Below are 17,996 nucleotides of genomic sequence, written 5' to 3' on the forward strand. Positions count from 1 at the left end.
CCAATGTATTATTAAATTGCACACACCTTTCACTGATACAGTAGCAGTGGTCTCTGCACTTCCTGCTTGACATGTGTAGCTGCCGCTGTCCTCAGGTTTGACATCCTTGATGTGCAGCTGGAGGAGGCAGCCATCTTGCTTCATCTCATACTTCCTGTTTGCTCTCAGTGGCAGCCTGTTCTTCTTCCATTGTACTGACACTCCAGGTTTAGACAGCTCACAGTACAGAGAGGCTGCACCTCCCTCCTCAGCCTCTACACTTTCTAAGTCTTCCTTAAAGAATGGTGGGAGCTCTGGGGAAAGGGGTGCAAATTAGAAGAAAAAAAATCATACATCTTCAGTGTAATGGGGAAATGTTTAAGACCAGAATACATACAGTATCAAGACTTTTAGCCAACTTATAATGTAGGTGGGTTATGAGCAACAAAATGTGTACAAGAGGGTTTTTAGACAATCAAAAGTACTTTACATTTTACTGTGTAAGTGTTACATTGCTAACACAGATTATTTCACATAATATACACAACATACACACCTTTCACTGTCACAGTTGCAGTGGTCTCTGCATTTCCTGCTTGACATGTGTAGCTGCCGCTGTCCTCAGGTTTGAGATCCTTGATGTGGAGCTGGAGGAGGCAGCCATCTTGCTTCATCTCATACTTCCTGTTCGCTCTCAATGGCTGCCTGTTCTTCTTCCATTGTACTAATATGTCAGGTTTAGACAGCTCACAATACAGGGAGACTAAACCTTCCTCCTCAGCCTCCATGCTTTGTAATTCTTTGTTGAAGAATGGTACGAGCTCTGCAAAAATGGGTATGGATTGGAAAAAAAACATAATTATACATTTTAGGTGGAATCAGATTTCTTGAGACCTAACAAATGAGAAAATGTGTTTGGTAATGCAGCCATCATAACAGCTTTTCGACCACCTGATAACACATTCCAGAAACTATAGACACTCAACAATTTACATTGCATTTTGTTTTGTGCTTAATTGCATGCAAAGCAAACACTAAATTGTTCACTGCCAAATGTACACACCTTTCACAGACACCATAGCAGTGGTCTCTGCACTTCCTGCTTGACATGTGTAGCTGCCGCTGTCCTCAGGTTTGAGATTGTTGATGTGCAGCTGGAGAAGGCAGCCATCTTGCTTTATCTCATACTTCCTGCTGGCTCTGAGTGGAAGCCTATTCTTCTTCCATTGTACTGATGCGCCAGGTTTAGACAGCTCACAGCACAGAGAGGCTGCACCTCCCTCCTCAGTCTCCACACTTTGTAAGTCTTCCTTGAAGAATGGTGGGAGCTCTAAGAAAATAGGTAAGGATTGGAAAAAACTTTAGTATAATGGTAAATCCTTGAAACCTTAATGGAAGGGGACCAAATTGTCTTTGATTATAAATACAGTGTTAAGACTTTTCAGCAAATTTACAGTGTAAATTCTCCACAAAGTCTTCCTTAAAGAATGGGGGAAGCGCTAGGAAAATAGGTTAGGAATGGAAAAAACTTTTGTATGAGATGTTTGGTGGTGTTTGTGGTTGAATGAAAGCATTACTAACACTGACTTTCTCATTGCCAAACATACACACCTTTCACTGATACAGTAGCAGTGGTCTCTGCACTTCCTGCTTGACATGTGTAGCTGCCGCTGTCCTCAGGTTGGAGATCCTTGATGTACAGCTTGAGGAGGCAGCCATCTTGTTTCATCTCGTACTTTCTGCTGGCTCTCAGAGGCAACCTGTTCTTCCTCCATTGTACTGACACTCCAGGTTTAGACAACTCACAGTGCAAAGAGGCTGTATCTCCCTCCTCAGTCTCTACACTATCTAAGTCTTTCTTAAAGAATGGAGGGAGCTCTGGGAAAATGGACACGAAAAAAACACAATTGTGATGTGATGGGAACAGTGCTTGAAACCTCGCAAAGACAGAATTTGAAGTGTTGTTTTGGAAAACATATTTTCTAAGTGGGTGGGTAGGATAACATAATGGCTACCAGATAAGTACAGGAAAGCATTGCATAATAAAGTAAGTAAGTAAGTAAAATGTATTTATAAAGCGCTTTTCACAGATAAAATCACAAAGTGCTGTACAAAAGAATAGGTAAAACAAACAATATAAAAATGTATATACATATGTAAAATTAAAGTGACACTAATGAAAACCCATCAACCAAAAGCTTTCCTAAATAAACATGTTTTCAGATCCTTTTTAAAAGAGACAACAGATCCTTTTTAAAAGAGACAACAGAGTCTGCCAGACGCATGGACAGGGGCAGGGCGTTCCACAGTCTGGGAGCAACCGACTCAAAAGACACGTCCCCTCGGGTCTTATAACGAGTCTTAGGGACTACAAGCAGGTTCTGGCCAGCGGACCAAAGAGTCCGGCCAGAGGAATACGGCTTCAAAAGGTCCAGGATGTACTGTGGGACCTGACCGTTTAAGGCTCTGAAACTCAGCACTAAAAAATGCATGCAGTTAGAATACTAAAATGTTCTAATGAAGTCAGAACTTTCCAAATGCACACACACCTTTCACTGATACAGTAGCAGTGGTCTCTGCACTTCCTGCTTGACATGTGTAGCTGCCGCTGTCCTCAGGTTTGAGATCCTTGATGTGGAGCTGGAGGAGGCAGCCATCTTGTTTCATCTCATACTTCCTGTTTGCTCTCAGTGGCAGCCTGTTTTTCTTCCACTGTACTGACACTCCAGCTTTGGACAGCTCACAGCACAGAGAGGCTGCACCTCCCTCTTCAGCCTCCACGCTTAGTAATTCTTTGTTAAAGAATGGTACAAGCTCTGCAAAAATGGGTATGGATTGGAAAAAAAGAACATAATTATACATCTTAAGTGGAACCAGAGAATGCTTGAGACTTAACAAATGGAAGAAAATGCATTTGGTAATACAAACATCAAAGCTTTTCTACCAACTTGCAATGCAGATGGCCGAATTGCAATGATAGCAACTTAACACATTCCAGAAACTTCAGACAATCTGAAAAATGTACATTGAATTTTGTTGTGTGCTTATTGCATGCAAAGCAAACACTAAATTGTTCACTGCCAAATGTACACACCTTTCACTGATACAGTAGCAGTGGTCTCTGCACTTCCTGCTTGACATGTGTAGCTGCCGCTGTCCTCAGGTTTGAGGTCCTTGATGTGCAGCTGGAGGAGGCAGCCATCTTGTTTCATCTCGTACTTCCTGTTCGCTCTCAGAGGCAGCCTGTTCTTCCTCCATTGTACTGACACTCCAGGTTTAGACATCTCACAGTACAAAGAGGCTGTATCTCCCTCCTCAGCCTCTAAACTATCTAAGTCATTCTTAAAGAATGGAGGGAGCTCTGGGAAAATGGACACGAAAAAAACACAATTGTACATGTGATGGGAACAGTGCTCAAAACATCGCAAAGACAGAATTTGAACTGTTGTTTTGGAAAACCTATTTTCTAAGTGTGTGGGTAGGATAACATAATGGCTACCAGATAGACCAGATAAGTACAGGAAAGCACTACACATTAAATGTATGCAGTTCTAATACTTAAGTCAGAATTCTCCAAATGCACACACCTTTCACTGATACAGTAGCAGTGGTCTCTGCACTTCCTGTTTGACATGTGTAGCTGCCGCTGTCCTCAGGTTTGAGATCCTTGATGTGGAGCTGGAGGAGGCAGCCATCTTGTTTCATCTCATACTTCCTGCTGGATCTCAGTGGCAGCCTGTGCTTCTTCCACTGTACTGACATTCCAGGTTTAGACAGCTCACAGTACAGAGAGGCTATACCTCCCTCTTCAGCCTCCACGCTTTGTAAGTCTTCCTTGAAGAATGGTGGGAGCTCTAGGAAAATAGGTAAGGATTGGAAAAAACTTTAGTATAATGGTAAATCCTTGAAACTTTAATGGAAGGGGACCAAATTGTCTTTGATTATAAATACACTGTTAAGACTTGTCAACAAATTTACAGTGTAAATTCTCTACATAGTCTTTCTTAAAGAATGGAGGAAGCGCTGGGAAAATAGGTTAGGAATGGAAAAAACTTTTGTATGAGATGTTTGGTGGTGTTTGTGGTTGAATGAATGCATTACTAACACTGACTTTCTCATTGCCAAACATACACACCTTTCACTGATACAGTAGCAGTGGTCTCTGCACTTCCTGCTTGACATGTGTAGCTGCCGCTGTCCTCAGGTTGGAGATCCTTGATGTGCAGCTGGAGGAGGCAGCCATCTTGTTTCATCTCGTACTTTCTGTTTGCTCTCAGTGGCAGCCTGTTCTTCTTCCACTGTACTGACACTCCAGGTTTAGACAGCTCACAGTACAGAGAGGCTGCACCTCCCTCTTCAGCCTCCAAGTTCTGCAATTCATCTTTGAAAAATGGTGGGAGATCTGGGAAAGATAGGAGGGCCAGACCATAATGAAGTAACATGTTTTTAATGTAAAAAATATTTCAAAGTTTAGCAAGTAAGTAGTAGAAATTATGTTAATGTTTTTGTTGCCTACTTATATGATAGATCAGTGGACTTTGCTCCATATCATATTAAATCATATTGACTTTCAGGACGTTTGACTATCATAAAAATCATTGAAAAATGACTAGGTTTAGTTTTCTATGATTTAGATCCTGATTACACAGAATTTTTATTGCCATGCAAATCAATGCACACACACCTTTCACTGATACAGTAGCAGTGGTCTCTGCACTTCCTGTTTGAAATGTGTAGCTGCCGCTGTCCTCAGGTTGGAGATCCTTGATGTGCAGCTGGAGGAGGCAGCCATCTTGTTTCATCTCGTACTTTCTGCTGGCTCTCAGAGGCAGCCTGTTCTTCTTCCACTGTACTGACACTCCAGGTTTTGACAGCTCACAGCACAGAGAGGCTGCACCTCCCTCCTCAGCCTCCACACTTCTTAATTCTCTCTTGAAAAATGGAGGGAGCTCTAAGAAAAAAGGTTCAGCATGTTAGTTAATAATAGTACATGCAATATTTCAAAGCAAGAGGTTCACTGTACTTGGGCTAGACAACATTCAGTGCTGACAAAATGTACTGAATCTGATTACATTTAGGAACATTCGTGGGGCAATTAGTATGTTAAAAAAATGCAATGACATCCAGGAAGTTCACACAATCACAGGAAAGTACCTTAACTCACAAAATACATTACTTTTTGTGACTGAGAGTATTCTGATGTACTAAAATTTGCTGTACATTAAATGTTGTGTATTTAGTAATTGTTCACCGTGACATGCACACCCACCTTTCACTGTCACAATAGCAGTGGTCTCTGCACTTCCTGCTTGACATGTGTAGCTTCCACTGTCCTCAAGTTTGAGATCCTTGATGTGGAGCTGGAGGAGGCAGCCATTCTTCCTGATCTCGTAGTTTCTGCTGGCTCTTAGTGGCAGCCTGTTTTTCTTCCATTGAATTGGCACTCCAAGTTTAGAAAGCTCACAGTACAGAGAGGCTGTACCTCCCTCCTCAACTTCCACACTCTGCAATTCTTCTTGGAAGAATGGAGGGAGCTCTGGGAAAATAGGACAAAAAGAGACATTTGGTGTAATAATGTAGTATTTAGGCTGTTAGGAGGAAGGTACATTTTACAGTATCTACCTTTCTTTCATCAGAACATGAAACATTAATCCACTATCTAAAAGCAAAATTACTTCCATTTTTACCTGTTACAGTAAGTATAGCACTGCTCTGCACATCTCCTGTATCACAGCAGTATGTGCCAGTATCCAGGGGATCCACATCACGGATAAGCAATAGGTTGACTTTTCCCTTTTTAAGTATCTCATATTTATCACCGTTTCGGAGAGGGATGTGGTTGCGCCTCCAGGTAACAGGGGAGGTAAAATCCGAGGTTGTGCAGGACAAAGTAGCTGTCTCTCCTTCCATGATCACGACATCTTTAGGCTTTTCCTCAAATAAAACTAGAATGTGAAATCAAATGACACTTTAGACCGTCTGGTTCTGAGGAAATCATTTTAGTTGAACTTACACAGTACTGAATTCTGAAGTATTCATATTTTTTTTAAATTACACCCTCTATTCCGTATGTTTCTGCATACCTTGGGCCTTAGGAACAACTTGCAGACGTGCTGAGGTCCTCTCCTCCCCAACCACAAATGCCACAATGCCCGTCTCCTCAGGTGTTGTCATAGTGAGGACCAGTTGGTGCTGGCGACCCTGGCACGTCATCTGGTTCATCTCGTTCTTCTGCAGAGGGCTGGAGCCAAGCCACCAGACACCCTCACTCACGTCTGCATGGCTCAGCTCACACACAAACACTGCGTCTTCACCCGCTGTCACCGTTATACCTTGCAGCTCTGTAACGATCCGCACGCGCTCTGTGGAGGAAGAGGAAGCTATATACAGCTTGCTTTTTAGAGATGGAATGGGAAATATTTACAACTTAGATGAGAATAGCCTTTTGGTTTTGTTCATGCCGCATTTCTTGTACTGTAAATGAATTAGTCAAATATATCAGTAAATAAGGAATAAACTTCTATCGGTAACCACCTACCCCTCACAATCAGCTTGGCAGTGGTCTTCTTGCCTCTGGAGATGCAGCAGTACTCTCCAGCATCCTCCATATGCAGTTTCTTGATCTCCAGGGTGTGTGTGGGGCCTTTCTTCTTTAAAATGTATTGCCCTCCTTCTACCACATTGTTGTCCTTCTTCCAAGTGACAGGGACATTAGCACTGGAAACTTCACAAGACATCAGCACAGATTTCCCCTCCATCACCGCTTGGTTCTCCAGTTCCTTCTCAAAGAACACGGATGCTGCCGCTGGGAACAGAAGGAAAGGAGACATTATGTTGGAAAAATTGAATGTACACCTAAAATAATAAGTTCTCCTACTGTTAATGGCTTGCCAAAGCAACATAAATACAGTGAAATAGTAATGTTACCAGAGAACACAGAGCTGCATTGGCAATAGATGGATATTTAAAAAAATCATCAGCAACAACGATGCAACTTAACACAATGTAAGTTTTAAGTGTAAGATGTAAAATAAATGGTAGTGTGTCAAATACCTCTCACGTTGACTTCAGCCGTTGTCTTCTGCTCCCCCAAGACGCAGCTGTACTCGCCAACATCCTCGGGCTGGATGTTTTTGATGTGCATTTCGGCTGTCCTCCCCTTCAATGTCATCTGATATCTTCCCCCGTGATAGAGCTGGTCCTCAGCCTTCCACCACTGCACAGGCACCCCAGCCCTGGACAGCTCACAGCGAAGGGTCACATTGCCTCCTTCAGGGGCCTCCTGGTTCTTCAGACCCATTTTAAAGGTGAGGGGGATAGCTGTGGAAAAAGTTCATGTTGTATTGTTTTTTTTTGTTTGTTTATATGTTAACCTGCCTTTAACTGGCATAAGATCAAACCACTGTGCTTATGAAAGCAAATAAAACGTGACATTTCTCTACAAGGATTATCTTATTAATAAGATAAAAACACAAAATGCCTGGATTTCTTCCCTTACGTGTAATGGTGATGTTGGCTGTGGTCTTGATGTCGCCGTAGATGCAGCTGTAAGGTCCGCTGTCCTCTAGCTGTGTGTTTTTGATGGTTAGCTCCATGCTACTGTTTCGGTTTTTAATCTGGTACTTGAAATTATTCTTCAGCAGCTCTTGTCCTTTCCTCCACTCCACAGCAAGGCCGGGCTTCGACAGCTCGCAGTTCAACATCACGCTGTTCTCCTCTTCCACCTGCTGGTTCCTTAACTTTGTCTTGAATGTGATGGGAGGAGCTGCAAGGAGAAAAACCGCTATTTTCTTTAAAAAATGTTCCAATGATTAGTTGCAGTTATTTGATTGAAATTCTTACTCCTAATTTTAATTTGTTTTACATCTTTTATTGGTTTAAATATCATTTTACTTGATCTTATCTTGTAAGTTCTTTCAATTTCAATTAAATCAAATGGGAAAGGATAGCTAAGAAAGGCTTAGATCAATTTTTTCAGCGTAGGGTTTCTACTTTACCTTTGACGGTGAGCTCAGCAGTTGATTGGGTGTCTTTAGTCTTGCAGGTGTATTTCCCGGCATCACTTTCCTCCATGTTGTTGATAATCAGTTTAGTGAGACGTCCCTCCTGTTTCATCTCGTATTTGTATCCAGGTTTGAGGATGACTCTGCCTTTCCTCCACTCCACTGGAGCTCCAGGTTTGGAGAGCTCACAGCAGAAATCTCCACTGTCCCCTTCCTTCACCTCCAAATTCTCCAGCGCTTGTTTAAATGTTACAGGAATCGCTGAGGGAAAAACACAACAAATCTGAAATTACAAACAGCTCACTCTCAATTCAATTTTATTTATAGTGTCAAATCATAACAGAAGTTATCTCAGGACACTTTACAGGTAGAGTAGGTATCACCTTTTGTATACAGTCTATGTCTACACCACACTCTATAATTTACAGAGACCCAACAATTCCCCGCAAGAGCAAGCATTGATTGTAATAGTGACTCTTGATGGGCGGCTATATGACGCTGCCGGTTGGGACACCTCTCAATTTTCCACACAATAAATAAATAATAATAATAATAATAATAATAATAACTATTATTATTAATATATGTTTTATTAATACATCCATGTTTACTTTTTAGGAAATACCAGGTCTGTCTCACTGTGGTTAAGAAACAAAATTCCCAGCTGAAGAGTGTCTATCCATGGAATGGCTGTAGTGAAACATACCTCTCACTTTGATGTCAGCTGAAGTCACAACAGTGCCAACAAAACAGCTGTACTCCCCCGAATCTGTGAGAGTTAAATTTCTGATCAGCATCTCAGCCATCCTGCCTTCTTGCTTCATCTGATATTTTTCTCCCTCCTTCAGAAGTTGAGCATCTTTCCTCCACTCCACTGGAACTCCTGCTTTAGAAAGCTCACAGCGTAGTGTCACACTGCCCTCCTCCACAGCTTCCTGGTTCTTCAACTTTTGCTTGAAAGTCACCGGGATCGCTGAAAAGTGAACGCAAAATGCTGTATTAGATGTGCAAATTGCCAAAGCGCAATTGTATTACATAATGTGTAATAGTTCTCACCAGTGATGATGACGGTGGAAGTTGTTTTCAGGTCTTCACAAACACATCTGTATGTGCCACTGTCCTCAGGCTGGCTTTTCCTGATGAGGAGCTCCAGGGTGGAGCCGCTCTGCTTTATCTGGTATTTCTCTCCGTTGGTCAACACCTTGTCTCCCTTCTTCCACTTCACTGGAGTGCCTGGTTTGGAGAGCTCGCAGCAGAGCGTCACTCCATTGCCCTCCTGCACCTGAATATTCTTCAGTTCTTGAAGGAATTTGATGGGCCGCTCTGCAGCAGACCACAGGAGAAATATCAAAATGATTGAAAAGATGTTAATGTCTGTTTTGCTGCTCTCTAATAATAAAGTCTGATAAAGTCATGTTAACGCAACCATATACAGTATAGACCATACAAGCGTTCAGGTAACATCAGAAACATCCTCCTCTACAGAAAGAAAGAGGGGACAATACGCTGTTTCAAAGTTTTGCCAAGTACAATGGCAAGGATGCCACCAAAGTAAAACAATACCAGTGGATCGTCTGGATCACTACTTTCAGAGAACTTGGTGTTTTACATTAGTTTCCACGATTTTTGGAAGCTGTTCTATAATTGCTAACATGTTAATCCCTTATTATGTCACCCTACTGTACTGATACAGTATATTCCAACTTTCAACCAACCAAATGTTACACAACGTACAGTATTTCTCCTACACAAGTGGTGAAATCCACTTAAACAATAACTCCACATTTAATATGTCAACTTTTTCTAATTTGCATTTAGTTTTGTGTTGTTTTACTCTTAGATTCAGTTGTATTTAGCATGTTTATATTTTACCTTTTGGTATATGGTGTATTCATGAGCTCTTTGAGTGCACTCAAGCAGAACAATGCAACTTATTGTGGTGTATGCAGTACTCACCATTCACAATGACCCTAGCTTGGGTACTCTGTTCTCCACATTTACAGGTATAATCTCCAGTGTCTTCCAGAATGAGGTCGGCAATCTTCATCTCCACCTGCAGGTCCTTCTTCCTCATCTGGTACTTGTCTCCGTTTTTCAGCAGCTCTCCTCCTTTCCTCCACTCCACTGAAGGGGCAGGTTTGTTGAGCTCACAGCGCAGCGCCACACTGTTGCCCTCCGTCACTTCCTGGTTAACTAGGGGCATCTTAAAACTTGGTGGTAAACCTGTCAATCAGGGTCAAATCTTACAGAAGATCCTATATGAAATTGAAACTCAACTAAAAGAGTCTAAAAAAAGTCTACCCTACACTTTAATAAAATGAATAATCCCATTAGAATGAATTCTCAAAATGAGAACTATTTTTGCAGCCTGAGCAGCTTAAAGGTGCAGTAGGTAAGACTCATAAAACTAACTTTCTGTCATATTTGCTGGAACAGACCCTATGTTTGAGTAGAACTACATGAAGCAGGTAATTAAAAAAAAAATCTGGCTCATCTGGCTCCACCTACAGCCTGTAGTGCGATTTGCAAAAATCCACCACTCCCTGTTTAGATGCACCAATCAGGGCTGGGGGGGGGTGTCTAACTGCGTGTCAGTCACTGCTCATGCACACACATTCATTCTCCCTTTTGGGGGGAGGGGCTTAGGAGAACATTTGGGGCTTTAGTGGAAAGGGGGGAGGGACTGAGAAGGTGTTGATGTTCAAATTTGTTGGCTAAGTCCTGGATCTTCACAATCTTCCCTACAGCGCCTTTAAAGCTTTAGAGAGAATTAAGGACCAAATAAGGATCGATGGAGAGCATTAAATGCAACAGCTAAAATGGAAACATGGTAACAATTATAATAAATAATAAATATTACATGGAAGTTACATTGCAGCAGTGATGTAAGCGACACAGCATACTCACAAAACAATTTGTCATGCTCAAAATATTTTTTTTCAACTAAACTAAGTATTCCGTTAAAACTGAACAGTAAAATTATTATATGATCGATATTACATATTAAACATACATGTAATATCACTTACATGAAAAACACTTAAAGCTAATACTAATACTAGTTAAGTTACAGAATTGTATGGGATGTATCTAATTGCAAACTATTCTACATCCCATATATCTACTCTATCTTTTCACCCAGCTTATGAGAAGTAATGTACAGTACACACAGAGTACTGTGACATTAAGCCATAAGCAGGACAAGATATGAAACAATAATTTCTACATTGAGTTCAGTGAAGCTACATAGTGGAGCTCACACAGTGCTCATACCCATTAAGTCTATTTTGTTTTGTATTGTACTACATTAAAGCTGACCTCTTTGGCGTCTGCGCTCAGGTGATTCTGTTAAATATATTGGGGACAATAAAAAAAAAAGGAAGAATTGCTTTTGTGAAGTGCTTCACAAAATAATGAATCCAACATGTGGGGGAGATTTGAATTTCTATTACCTTGGACAGTGAGCTCAGCAGTCGATTGGCTGTCTTTAGTCTTGCAGATATATTTGCCAGCATCGTTCTCCTCTACGTTGTTGACAACCAGTTTAGTGAAAGGTCCCTCCTGCTTCATCTCGTATTTTTCTCCAGGCTTCAGGATTGCCCTGCCTTTCCTCCACTCCACTGGAGCTCCAGGTTTGGAGAGCTCACAGCAGAACACTCCACTGTCCCCTTCCTTCACCACCAGGTGCTGGATCGTTCGTTTAAATGTCACAGGAAGTGCTGTTGGGGGTATATTAGAAAACCCTGTATTTATTGATTGCATTCATTCGCTACCTGCCATTTTGTCTTAATCAAACGGGCTCCTCGATTTTTATTTTGTTGCAATACAGGTATGGGATTTGGGATTTTGCACCACATGAAATGTACGTAGACATTTGAAATCTAATGGATCTGTAGTTATGTATCACTAAGCCATAGGTGCACAACTTCAGTAATATGGGCAAGAGAAATTAAATATATTGTTAAATAATTGTTCTTTGCACGCTTTAAACTTACGTTTCACTTTGACTTCAGCTGTGGTTTTCTCATCTCCTGTGATGCAGCTGTACTTCCCTGCATCTTCTGGTTGGACGTTGAGAATAGTCATCTGAGCTATCTTTCCTTCCAGCTTCATCTGATACTTTCCTCGATATATCTCCTCGGACAGCACCTGAGTCTCTCTCTGCCACTGCACCGCGACTCCCTTCTTTGAAAGCTCACAGCGTAATGTCACACTGCTATATTCTTCGGCCTCCTGGCTCTTCAGACTTACTTTAAATGTGGCGGGAACAGCTGTTGAACCAAACACAGACACTGTTTATACATGTGAATCAGAAAACAGGCAAGATCATTAAAGAAGCACTTAACAGGTAGCTCAATAAACTTTAAAAAAGGGTCAATGGACAATAAACAAAGAAACTACAGAGTGTGCTTCATTACACTCATCTCACACATTGAACATACCGATAACTTTAACAGTGGCCTTTGTTCTCTGCTCTCTACAAACACAGGTGTAGATCCCACTGTCCTCTGGTTCAGCATCTCTGATGATCAACTCCAGGGCCGAGTCCCTCTGCTTAATCTGGTACTTCTCTCCGTTCTCCAGCAGATCTCCTCCAAGCCTCCACTCTACTGGGACACCCGCTTTAGAGATCTCACAATATAGTGTGATGTTGTGTCCTTCCTCTACTTGGAGGTTCTTCAGTTTTTGCTTAAAGTTGATGGGAAGAGCTTACAGGCAAAGATAAAGTTAGGTCATGAGAAAGAAATGAATAATCACAAGAATTTAATTAACAGCAAGTACATGTAGCTATGCTAGAAAACTGGATAAACAATTAGAAAACATAAGGTACCATAAGGTAACTTGTTGCATAATTATAATATTGCTGCGTACACTGTGTACACCATGATATGCCAAAAACACTTCGCAAATTCCAGTTCATTGCAATAACTTACTACTTTTAGCTGTTGTGAGCGTCAAAATGAATTGCAGCTGAGAAGGGCTGTTAAAAAGGGTGACAGTCACAATTTCCTGAATTGGGTTAGCTAACCCAGGTGAGGTTTTCAGAATCATAAGGCCGTAGGAATTCTGCTTTTGTGGCACAGATGTACAGTGCACACAGTAAAAACATGCACATCAAATTAAATATATTGCATAAAAAAAGGATAAATAAATTCAGCATGGCTTTGCAGGAAGCAGCAAAGTGCAAATGTGACCAGGTGTTAGAGTAAATATCTTCATTGTTTGTTGTCAAAGTATATATTCCTAATTTTCCCCCCACTTTTTTTCCAGGAATCCTCCGAATCTTTCTGGGAATTTACTGGAAACTTTGGAATCATACAGTGTCAATACAGTGATAACTTCCATTTTGCCAAAAAATACACTTATAGTATTCAATTATTTATGTATTATTGTGCAATGTGCTGTTTTGCTTTTAAATGACTGAGCTTTGCACTGTTGCACAGTTTAGTATCTTGCTAAATGATGGAGAGTTACAATAGCAACGGTCATATTTTCAGTTCTGTAATGGCTGCATGATTCTACATCAAAACCAGGGTATTTTTACACTTTAACTGGGCAATATGGAGAAAATCAGATATCGTGATATCGAATACCAAATACCTCGATGTCGATATTGCGTTATGTGTGAAAGGGTTGACAATTGGTGCTTTAACAAAATATCTTCACAATTAGATTTTAGATAAATCATCAATAATGTGGATATAATGACTAAGTGGGTAAAGGCAAATAATAGAACAGCTAGAACAGTCTGGTACGACAGAAAATGACATCACTTTACTGTAATGCAGCCTTTTAAACCAGGAAAAAAACTACACTTAAGCCATTTACATTATTACGGTATACAAAATCTAAGACAATATCTAGTTTCATATCACGATATCAATATAATATTGATATATTGCCCAGCCTTACTTTAACTATTCTCCTTTCTATTTGTGGCCTTTCGACATTTACAGCCTGTATTCAGTTGTTCAAAACCTTATTTATAATTCATAAATTTTTTTTTTTTATTGTGACAAAAGAAGCTTCCATGCACAGTCGGCGAGGCTCGTGTACATATTGTATAGACAAGTTGTCTAATTCAAATCCGTTTTGTATTGCTCTTTTAAGTCTGTTTTGCTATGTTTAATGTCACGTACTTTTTGACAGTAACCTACCTGTTACCGTACAGGGAACATTACATATCTGATATTAATATCACTTTCTGCTTCAATATGAAAAAAATAGAACACAATGAAACTGTCAATAACAAACACCTACCATTAACAGTCAGAGTTGCAGTGGTTTCTATGTTCCCACAGATGCATGTGTAGATGTCGCTGTCCTCAGGTGTAACATCAAAGATCCTTAGTTCAATCAGCATGTCTCTCTGCCGCATATGATATTTCTCTCCACTCCGGATGAGTTCATCCCCCCTCTTCCTCCACTCCACAGTGTGACCAGACTTTGACAGCTCACAGCGTAAAGCCGCAGTGTTGCCCTCCTCAACCAGCACATTCCTCAGCTTCTGCTTGAAAGTGACTGGGAGAGCTGTGGAGTCATGGGTGACCATAGATTATGATAAATATTCATTGATGATGAAATATTGATAATATCAACATTATTTGTAGAAATGATTTTAAGCTAAACCCACATAATCTCTAAAACCCATTAGCCTATTTGTAAATGATGTCCTACCAGTGATTTTGACAGTGGCAGATGTCATCTGATCAGCACACACACAGCTGTAGACCCCACTGTCCTCAGGAACAGGCTTCCAGATCAGAAGTTCCAGGCTGGTCTCCCTTTTCCTTATTTGGTATTTCACTCCATTCTTCAACAGATCATATCCCTTCCTCCATTCTACTGGAATTCCAGGTTTAGACAGCTCACAGCGCAATAGGACATTAGTTCCCTCCTCTGCTTGCATGTCCTTTAACTGTTGTATAAATGTAATGGGAACAGCTGGAAAGCAAGAGGTGACTTTTTTTAAATACAGTTAGAAGGAAGATGAAAATGGTGAAACTGTGCAAAGTATTCCAGTCAGTCAGCAAAAACATGTTAAACCACAACACTCAATAAAGCATCTTAACCAACCATAACAGAGTGCCACATCTCTCTGTGTAATGGAGCTATTTAACAATCAAACTAGTTGAAAAATGTATGTGCAGTGATAGGTATAAATGGTCTTGTGAACTGACTCCATTTTCTGCTGTTCATGACAAGTGGCCAACTACCTCAGGCCATAGGAGAGGTAGACTGAGTAGCATAAATATTACTGCAGAGCACAACAGCAAATCTGTGAGAAAATGTTGAATTGACTTTCAGATATACACCTGTAAAAGTGTGTTGTGATGAAACTGTATATTTTTGGTAAAATGCACAAGAAGGTAAGAAAAAGTTGATAACACACCATGTACTTTGAGGCTTGCTGTAGTGTGGTGATCTCTGCACTGACAGGTATATTCTCCTGAGTCCTCAGGCTTCAGGGCTTTGATGGTCAGGGAATTAATGGTGTTCCTCTGTTTCATCAGGTACTTATCTCCAGGCCTGATACTCTCAAAACCTCTCCTCCAGTGGAACTGGACGCCAGGCAGAGAGTATTCACAGGTCAGGGTCACGGTCTCCCCCTCTTTGGCCTCCACAGTCTTTAGAGACTGGGTAAACTCTGCTGGAATGGCTAAAAAAAGACAATAAATAGGAAAAACAAATGGATACGAATACTTAAAGACTTTTAACAAATGTTTCCTGTATAATACTATATAATCAGTCACATCCCTCTGGCATTTAATATTGGCTAAAAGTAAGCAATAACAGTCCTGTAATAACCTTTGACAGTTACAACGGCCCTCGTTGTAACAGATCCAGCACTGCACTCGTACACTCCGGCATCGTTGTTGCAGACCTCCCGAATCGTCAGCCGGGCTTCACAGCCGGAACGACTGGCAAAATACCTTGAAGAGTTCCACATCAGGCAGCCATCTTTGTACCACAGGATGTGACATGGCTTGGAGGCCACACAAGACAAAACCAAACCACCTCCTTCAATAGCCTCACAGTCTTCAAGTGCTTTAATGATGGTGGGACGTCTCTCTGGTAACATAAAGAAATAAAGCCAAATTAGAAAATGTGACATGAAAACAGAATACGACTACGGCCATCACTCTTTGACTCCGTGGCAGAAACCCTCATACATGCTTTCATTACCTCCCGTTTGCACTACTGCAATGGAGTTCTGTCTGGGTTCCCCAGCCAAACCCTAGACAGGCTCCAGTATGTCCAAAACTCTGCCACCAGGGTCCTCACCCACACCAAGACGTGGCAGCACATCACCCCAACCCTCATCCACCTTCACTGGCTCCCAATTAAGTCCTGCATCAAATACAAATCCCTCCATTACCTTGCCCCACTGTACCTCACCGACCTCCTCCATCCATACTCCCCACCCCAAAACCTGCGGAACTCAGATGCTGGCCTGCTCTCCTTTCCCCACACCAGACTCTGTACCTTTGGAGACAGAGCCTTTAGTGTTGCAGCCCCATCCCTCTGGAACACCCTGCAAATATTCAAAATGCTGCATCCCTGGATGTTTCAAAAAAAAAAATCTTCTGAAACACCACTTGTTCACCACGGCCTACAACCTCCCTTAGAATAGCCACTGTAATTCTGTAAAGTGCCTCTGGGTTTCATGAAAGGCGCTATGTAAATAAAAGTTATTATTATCATTATTATTATGAAAATACACATTAAGATTAAAGCCTCACCTCTAACCAACATTGAGGCGTACGATCTTTTGTCCCCTGCTGAAAACGAGATAGTGCCAGTGTCTTTGCGGGCAAGCTGTCTAAATGTGAGGGTGTGGAAGCCTCCGGGCAACATCTGGATCTCATTGAGCTCATTGGTGTACAGCAGAGTCTCGTCCAGATACCACTTGACCCCGATGTAGTCACTGGGACAAATTCGACACCTGAATGTGACTGTGTCGCCCTCTAGACACTCAACATCTTCTAATTCATCAAGGATCAACACCTTCTGACCTGAGAGAATCATGGAAGAGATGGAAAAGTCATAAAGCCCATAAACATCATATACAGTGGGTACTAGCTTTAAACAACATCATTTTGGCAAAGGACTTTAGCCTAGCATTTATAGCCACAGTGGGGATATACTATTTCTCTTACATACAGTATCTAATTCTGTTAGTATAAATCATCTCTCAATTAAATGATTGAGGCCCTTGAAATCAAGACTTTAATGTTCAGTGAGTAGCCTATTATTTTTTGTATATTTGGATATTTACAAGTAAAAAAAAACTTAAGAAAAGAACACGTTTAGCAGTAGCATGATAAATTAGAGTTGCAGTAACTTCTATCATATTATGCACTGGCTGTATGGTTCCATATATCAGCTATTGCATGTATATTCCTTCATTTTATTGTTGAGTATTTACTTTGCAAATCAATTTCTCATTCAGTTTAAGGGACTAAAATATCCCAGAGATTCTCCTACAACTGAATGTACAATTAATACACTGATCCGTCCTGATGGGGCCCACATACAGATAACTTTAGACCAACTACCATGGACCTGAACCACAGTGATGCAATCCCCAGTGTTCCCTTCACTATGTTCTTCTCACCCTGCACAGTCAGCTGTGCCCGGCTTTCCATGGTACTGACATCACACGTGTATACATCCGTGTCCAATTTCTCCAGTGAAGTGATGGTTAGGGACAACACCACGCCCTTCTGCCTGATGACATACTTCCTACCAGACCTCAGCTCCACCATGCCCTTCAACCAGGTCACCCGCTTGGCTGGCCGCCTGGTCTCACACTCCAGAGTCACTTTACCCTTTTCCTCTGCTTGTGTGTCCCTTAACTCCCTCGCAAATGTGTGCTGAAGTTCTGAAAGGAAAAATAAAGTTTAGGAAATTGAGTCAAGCTATACACTTTCTACTCTAGTCGCCGACCCGCATTGCAAAATAGCACAAAACACTGGACAGCAGCATTGATTTGCACTACACTACAGCATG

At 41.3% G+C, this 17,996-nt stretch overlaps 1 protein-coding gene across 1 annotated transcript in view; it reads right to left on the reverse strand.

Moving 5' to 3' along the window:
- obscna (obscurin, cytoskeletal calmodulin and titin-interacting RhoGEF a) overlaps positions 1 to 17,996 on the reverse strand; it is a 46,390-nt gene that overhangs the window by 22,817 nt on the left and 5,577 nt on the right. The window contains exons 12-39 of the mRNA XM_028587719.1: positions 17,602 to 17,868; positions 16,727 to 16,999; positions 15,792 to 16,055; positions 15,383 to 15,642; positions 14,661 to 14,901; positions 14,244 to 14,513; positions 12,425 to 12,691; positions 11,978 to 12,253; positions 11,435 to 11,701; positions 9,939 to 10,205; positions 9,039 to 9,305; positions 8,689 to 8,955; positions 7,977 to 8,243; positions 7,478 to 7,744; positions 7,033 to 7,299; positions 6,518 to 6,784; positions 6,063 to 6,341; positions 5,667 to 5,924; positions 5,249 to 5,515; positions 4,664 to 4,930; positions 4,115 to 4,381; positions 3,567 to 3,833; positions 3,074 to 3,340; positions 2,529 to 2,795; positions 1,591 to 1,857; positions 1,043 to 1,309; positions 536 to 802; positions 27 to 293 (exon numbers count right to left, since the gene is read on the reverse strand). Of these exons, the coding sequence (XP_028443520.1) occupies positions 27 to 293; positions 536 to 802; positions 1,043 to 1,309; positions 1,591 to 1,857; positions 2,529 to 2,795; positions 3,074 to 3,340; positions 3,567 to 3,833; positions 4,115 to 4,381; positions 4,664 to 4,930; positions 5,249 to 5,515; positions 5,667 to 5,924; positions 6,063 to 6,341; positions 6,518 to 6,784; positions 7,033 to 7,299; positions 7,478 to 7,744; positions 7,977 to 8,243; positions 8,689 to 8,955; positions 9,039 to 9,305; positions 9,939 to 10,205; positions 11,435 to 11,701; positions 11,978 to 12,253; positions 12,425 to 12,691; positions 14,244 to 14,513; positions 14,661 to 14,901; positions 15,383 to 15,642; positions 15,792 to 16,055; positions 16,727 to 16,999; positions 17,602 to 17,868 (7,461 nt within the window). The remainder of the gene's footprint in view (positions 1 to 26; positions 294 to 535; positions 803 to 1,042; positions 1,310 to 1,590; positions 1,858 to 2,528; positions 2,796 to 3,073; positions 3,341 to 3,566; positions 3,834 to 4,114; positions 4,382 to 4,663; positions 4,931 to 5,248; positions 5,516 to 5,666; positions 5,925 to 6,062; positions 6,342 to 6,517; positions 6,785 to 7,032; positions 7,300 to 7,477; positions 7,745 to 7,976; positions 8,244 to 8,688; positions 8,956 to 9,038; positions 9,306 to 9,938; positions 10,206 to 11,434; positions 11,702 to 11,977; positions 12,254 to 12,424; positions 12,692 to 14,243; positions 14,514 to 14,660; positions 14,902 to 15,382; positions 15,643 to 15,791; positions 16,056 to 16,726; positions 17,000 to 17,601; positions 17,869 to 17,996) is intronic.

This window comes from Perca flavescens, chromosome 9 (genome assembly GCF_004354835.1).
Source record: "Perca flavescens isolate YP-PL-M2 chromosome 9, PFLA_1.0, whole genome shotgun sequence".
Classification (NCBI taxonomy): Eukaryota; Metazoa; Chordata; class Actinopteri; order Perciformes; family Percidae; genus Perca; species Perca flavescens.